The 6899-nt window shown below is 45.7% G+C and overlaps 1 protein-coding gene across 5 annotated transcripts in view; it reads right to left on the bottom strand.

Moving 5' to 3' along the window:
- Positions 1 to 652: 652 nt before the first annotated feature.
- The window catches only part of PDLIM3 (PDZ and LIM domain 3), a 40881-nt gene continuing 34634 nt past the window's right edge, over positions 653 to 6899 (bottom strand). For all 5 annotated transcript variants that reach the window (XM_018561286.1, XM_018561288.1, XM_018561287.1 and 2 more), the window contains 3 exons: positions 5128 to 5258; positions 4838 to 4946; positions 653 to 897 (listed from right to left, as the gene is read on the bottom strand). In XM_018561286.1, coding sequence (XP_018416788.1) covers positions 708 to 897; positions 4838 to 4946; positions 5128 to 5258 — 430 coding nt within the window. In that variant the 3' untranslated portion in view covers positions 653 to 707. The remainder of the gene's footprint in view (positions 898 to 4837; positions 4947 to 5127; positions 5259 to 6899) is intronic.

Here is a 6899-nt window from a genome sequence, read left to right as displayed (position 1 = left end):
CGATAAATGCAAAACTATATAATAGGCTGTACCTTGTGGCTGAAAGAATTTTTAAAAGTGTTAGTTTGAAAAATTTCAGCAGCTAAATAGAAACAGCTGTTTAGAAATAGTTTTCTCTTGCTTGAGGGCTTGTTCACACCGAAAGCATGTGCGTTCCAGAGCAGAAGCTGCTGGAACGCACTGCGATCGCTAAGAAACTTCCCCCCCCCGCGTCCTGGGGCGGGAGGGGGCGTGGCGGTGCATTGAATTCAATGGCACCATTTCCAAGCGCCCCCCCCACCCGCCAGCAGTGCGATCGGACGCTTGCTCTATTTTTTGCGTTTGCAGTGGAACGGAATGCTGGCAAAGTTTTGCCATGCGTCTGATCGCACTGCGGCGTGGAAGCGGTGCCATTGAATTCAATGCACCGCCACGCCCCCTCTTGACCCAGGACCCAGGTGGAAGTTTCTTAGGGTTTGCAGTGCGTTCCAGCAGCTACCGCTCTGGAACGCACACGCTTTCGGTGTGAACAAGCCCTTAGTCAAAACCTTCATTGTCTGTTATTGTTTGTGAATTTAATGATTTTCTCCCCAGGGCTTTCAGGTTTTGCATTACTGATGAACTTCCATCTTTATATCATCTGAAAGCACATTTACTTATATATTCCATGTTCATTCCTAAAATATGAAGGACTTGCATATAAGCATTGTGTTAAAGCTAACAGCTATTTAAGCCTTTGGGTAGAGAGTAACTGCGTCATATCCTTCTGGTGGTCTCATCCGTGCTCTTGCATGGGCTTCACAGTACAACTGGCCATCCACAAAGAAGTATCCTTTCTGTTTCAAGTTTAGGTTGCAGTCTGCACATACAAAGCAGTCAGGGTGACGGAACTTGTCTCGGGCCTTCACCACAGTGCCTCTGTGTTAGATAATTCAAGAAGAGAAACATATCGTGAAACACGTTTGCTTTATTGTGCCATTTTTCTAAACATATGAACAATAGTAAGTTTTTAGGGAGCATTTATATGTACACTTATCGCAACTGGATTGGTATATTTTCCTAATCATTCCTAACATAACAGGGTCAGAAGGATTATGTGACATGTGGGTTATATTGCTGCATACAAGATTGTTGGACTCTAGCAAATAAAAGCAGTTAGTCAACCAGGATATAGCCCCTTCCACTCTCATGCTTCAATCAAGATTCTTTGTTAACTGCAGATCCATGAGAGCTTATCTTGCAGTTTTCCAGATTGGTCGATCCTTGGCGGTACCTTGGAAGCTGTACCATGTCCTCGCCATGATGAAGATCTAGGCTAACCCATAGTGTGACCCTCAAGCACTGGGTCCTGCATGTGGCGCACTCCAGACACCTAGTGTACTTTGTTAGTTAGCCCACTGGTAGCATCCTGTTTCTTAAGACTCCCCTGGCACTATGCCCACTGTAGATTGTCTGAACTGAGCAGCTTTACCCTGCACTGGCACTTTTTGATATTAACTACTGTGTCTATTTGCCACAGAACACTCTTTCAGACCACAGTGGGGTAAGCTTCAGGGGATTTGCCCCTTTTTGGAAGCCTGTCATGTCATAATAATCTCTTACTGATCCTCCTATGGGGTTAATGCTTGAGATTCTAGTGCTTTGACATCTACAAATATGTGTCGCAGACTCTGTGAGGGAATGACTCTGCATCACTAAAATGTGTCACACAACTTCCCTCTGAATTTGTTACTGCATCACACCAATGTGTCCCAGGCTCTATCAGCCACTGTCCAATGGACTGTTCAGACACTTTAAAGGATCGGTTGGATCGTGAACCTTTTAGAAGTCGGACTCATCACTTGGAGAATGTAGGTCTTCTCCTAGATACTACTGATTCCAGAATTTTTCTTCCACAAATCTCCAATCCTTTGTTCAGGAGCTGTCTAAAGGTGCTCATACACTGCACGATTCTCGTATGAGAATCACGGGAAATCCCGCGATCGTACGAGAATCGTGCAGTGTGAATGAAGACCTGCAACCGTTTCTAATGTACGGTCGCACGTCTTTTGTCTAAGAAGCATGCTAGAAAACCAGCCGAAAATCTTACGATTTTCGGCTGGTTTGAATGGTGCTCGGGAGACAAATGCCGAACGGGCCGGTGTGCGCACGCGCACACTGCCCGTTCAGCATTGCGGTCATCGGAAGCCCTCGCCCCTTAGGGGGGCGGGCTTGCGATGACGTAACTGCGATCTGCCTGTCCAAGATGGGCAGATCGTACGTTTTTTTTAACTACTTTACAACCATCGCAAGACTAAGGTCTTGCGATGGTTGTAAAGTGTATGGCCACCTTAACTCTCCGATGTTGCATGAGAGTTGATGGTAAACTCGGTGGAAGCAATACAATATCCACAATTCCACTCCAAACATTGCAACCCATCATTTTGGCTCCGATGGACAAAAGCCACATTCTCTGGACAATTATATGCGCCTGACACCCAAGACCAGGTTATAACTGGCCTGACGGCTCATGAATCTAGCCCTGGAATTGTGAAAATCCTTCCATCCCTCAGTCCGGAAGGTTCTTGCGACGTATTCTACCCTGACAGGCTGGGGAGTAGTCCTGGACACCCTGTCGTTGCAGGAAACTTGGTTACCACAGGAAGGTCATCTCCATATCCAACAACCTGGGGCTACAAGTGATTTGATTGCCTTTTGATCACTGGACCTCTCGACTGCACAATTATCTGATCCAGATTCAGTCAGACAATACCACAGCAGTGGCATACATCAACCACCAGGAGGGAGCTAGAAGTCTTGCGGCTCAAATAATAGCAGACCTGCTTATCAGGGCTCAAAATTTCAGGTCATGAGCTACTAGCCAGGCCTGAAAAGTAACTCGCCACTAGTTGCCCTACATAACACAAACAAACACACGGGGCACGGGGCACAGCACATTACACATACAGCCACAATACAATGCACAGGACATTACACATATAGCCACAACACACACACGGCACCCGACCCATCTCTATGTCCCCCTCAATTACCTGCTGGCAGGAGCCTGACACTTGAGACTAACTCTGGTCCCATGTATAGTTATTGCAGCTCAGGCTGCATGAAGGGGACCTGCGGCACAGTAAGCTGCTGGGGCCCCTCCCGTGGTCTGCCAGTCCACCCCAGGGCTTCCCCTGTATTGTGACGTCCGTGAAGTTACGGTGTTCTATCATTCCATCGGACCCGTGACTTTATCAGATCGGATTAAAGTTACGGGTCCGATGGGATGATAGAACACTGGGACAGACCGTGGGACACACCGCAGCAATAAAACAATCCAATACCCCCTACGTGACACACTCACCCACTGCTGTCACGGTGGCTCTGTAAAAGTGAAACTACAGCTCCCATAATGCTCGGTGCGCAGGCAGGAAGTTATGCTGTCACTAGGATACAAGAACGGATGCCGTCATGCGCCCATCTTTAATATGGGAAGATGCACGGCTGTGAGCAGCAGCATACGGGCAAGTCATCTAAGATACCTCCGGGAGTTGGGCACTCAGTCCATCTGTATCTGACTCAATTGCTTCATTTCCACTCTCAGAAAAATACAAAAAAAGGGATAAAGCGCACTCCTGTGGGCACACTAAAATTAGGTGACTATTGTGTAAGGGTCTGCAGCAGCTCCTCGGTACAGGGAGAGGACCCTGTCTATTCAAAATTGCAGATATGGACAAAGTAGGACAGGAGCGCGACTACCAAAAGGACGTGGATAGGTATATGCAGTACAGATAGTAGATGGATCTTAGTATGTGAAAAAATCCCGTGACACTGTTAATAGTGGACAAAGGGACTTACAGTTCGAGGTTCCCCCGTGATCTATATGCCGCCCTCCTTTGGAAGGTCCAGGATCGCAAGGGTGTCACCGGTGGTGTAGCAGGCTGATCACTTGGAGGTGCGCATCCGTATGGCCACCCACGGACTCGGCTGGCCGGGCCGAGCCGCGTCGGACAAAGACGGAAGGATGGGGAGGAGCTACACGCGGCTAGGGCACGCCGTGCGTCGTTGGTCTGGATCGGTAGCGGTGTGGGCGGTGGAGGTCTCAGGTGGTGGAGGTCTATGGTGGTCGGGTGTCTCCAGTGGCTACGCGTTTCGAGGAATCCCTCTTTATCAAGCATCCCTCTTTATCAGAGCATCTTTCAGGCTTGATAAAGAGGGATTCCTCGAAACACGTAGCCACTGGAGACACCCGACCACCATAGACCTCCAGGTGGATGTGGTACTCAGATCTCATCAGACTACTGGCAGACTTTCCATGGTCTCTTTTAGATCACCCAGATCTTCTGTCCCAAGGACCTCCACAAAGCTAGGAGATCCACCTCACGCAAATATCTACCATTGCACTTGGAAAGCATACTTTGCATGGTGCAAGGCAAGCTATTTCCATCCCAAGAAGTGTTGCTCACCCCTCAGCTGGACTGCTTTAAGACATCCCATACATCTCCACAACCTTCTGACTCTGTGTCCCTTAATGAACTAGCCAATAGAATTAAGTTAGCCAATAGAAAAATGTATAGTTTTAGCCAGTTAGGATAGGAGGGATGGTATTTTGGTACATAGGTAGGCTTGCTGCACACAGGCATACTCGGCAGCATTACTTGTTAAACGTCAGTTTTTACACAGTTTCACATGTGCTCTCTAGGAATTACGAGAGAGGTGTGATATGAGAGAGGGGGTTAGGAAAGAATTTACTACAGACTGTGCACAGGTGCCGTTAGTTAGGATTGTTAACGTAAAGCAAGGGTCACGTTAAAGACACACAATACACTTTAGAAACAAAGCAGCATAAAATTAGATGTGACCTTTCACAAATACTTACACTATTCCATTTCCACATCGGTCACACAGTGGAACTTTCTGCACAGCTGCACCTCCTACGTGGGGGTTTGTGACTGGAGCTCTAACGCTTCTTGTACCTGTAGGACGTTCTAAAACAAAAGCAAATGTCATGATTAGATACTCTGCGTATTTCTGAATATTTCATACCAAGTTTGAAATCTTTGTTTAAGTATTCAATATGCAGTATCTGTATGCCTGTGTAAAGGCATGCATCTGTATCTTCTATGACCAATAAGTATCAATCATAATACAGAAAATAGACCTACTAACCAGCATCATCATCAACCATGTCCTGCAGTACCCTGAAGGAGCCAGACTGCTTGGGCCTGCTTTCATGTTCTGTGTCATCATGAAGGAGCCGATATACATCTGACTGAGGCACAGAGGGAGGTACTGGATCACTGAACAATAGAAACATATATTCATCAAATTCTGTATATCACAGCTTGTATATATTTTATGTGGCCTATTCACACCATGCTGTTTTGGTGTGTTGGGTTCCAGCACGTTATGCCACATGTTAATGTATGTTTTTAAGGTAGTAGAACGGATTGCGAGGTGGCACCTGTATACAACAAAGAAATTATGCACTTGAGATATTGCACATAAACAAGCAGGTGGGATATATAAATATACATGCAAAGGGATTTGCACAAGTTGATGGAGAGTGGGTGGAGGGGGCGTGAGGGGGAGAGGAGGGAGGTGTGTGGATATTGGGTGAATGGCTGCTGCCTGGGACATCTGAGATGACTCGTTTAGGGCTTAGACTGCAGGCAATAGATGATCGCTGGAAAGGTCTTCCATCAAAGAAAGGGAAATAGAATATGAATTGAATCATGAAATGAGAAAAGAAGCTATATTGTATGTCACCTCTGACCACATTTGTTTAACTGTACTCAATATAATGAAATGTGAGAACCAGAAAGCTGTTCCAGGTGGATGTCTGTTCTCTTTATTGTAAGTTTTAGTGTATCTTTTTTTTTTGTAAAAACATTAAATAAAGAATATATAAAGGGAACCAAATGTACTGTATGTTGCATTAAGTCAGTCCATTCATTTGTGTTGTCTGCCAACTCACCAAAATGGACAAAAAAACAGACATGCAGCATTTTTAGTAACACATGGTAGTGCATTGCAGTGCATTCCAATACGTGTGTTTCCTTGAAACTTAATGGCACCACAATGCACTGACATGTGCATGGTGCATTAACATGTGTGGCGCACGTTACCACACATTGGTGTAAATTGGCCCTTTTTGACATGCTTGCTGTATTTGACTATTTTATATTTCATTTGTTAGTCTTTTGTTTCTCATATTTAGGAATTGCAGTCAGCATTTCTACAGAAAAACTAAGATAAGTTCAAATGAAGGTTAAAGAAGGTAATATAAAAATGAACCCTTACAGTGCATACGTGCATTGCTTACAGCTGTAAAAATGAACCCTTACAGTCCATACGTGCATTGCTTACAGCTGTAAAAATGAACCCTTACAGTCCATACGTGCATTGCTTACAGCTCCCTTGCGTGCCCTGTAGAGGTGCCTGGACCAGAGTGACGTCACATTCTGGCTCCCAGCACCTCTACAGTGCGCGCAAGGGAGCTGTACAAGCAGACTGAGGATCCACTCCCGTTCTCATACTGTAGGGAAACTGGGTGGATTTAAAAAAAAAAAGATATAAAAAAATGTTGGAGTATGTGTGTGTGTGAAAATGTCTGTGGTTGTGTGTATCCGTCAGTGTTTTTGAGGGCCCATTCACACTAGTACAGTGCGTTATTACACAGTTCCTTGTGATTAATGCACTGTACCATGCAATTGCACCTACCTCACGTTCTGGTGTGGGAGGTGCATTGCTTTGCCATTGATTTGAATGGCACCACAAACGCACCTCCTGCCCACAGTTCGATCGCCCACATTGGAATGCACGGTACCGCAGTGTTATGCATTCCAGTGCTTTATGACTTGGGTCACGACTCAATGACCAAGGACAAATGTGGGTCCTGAGGTTACACAGGTTGAGAACCACTGTTTTAAAGTATACTA

This window comes from Nanorana parkeri, unplaced genomic scaffold (assembly GCF_000935625.1).
Source record: "Nanorana parkeri isolate BGI_ZX_2015 unplaced genomic scaffold, ASM93562v1 scaffold513, whole genome shotgun sequence".
NCBI lineage: Eukaryota > Metazoa > Chordata > Amphibia > Anura > Dicroglossidae > Nanorana > Nanorana parkeri.
The sequence above is the reverse complement of the archived record's forward strand: the minus strand, read 5'-3'. Positions and strand labels throughout refer to the sequence as shown.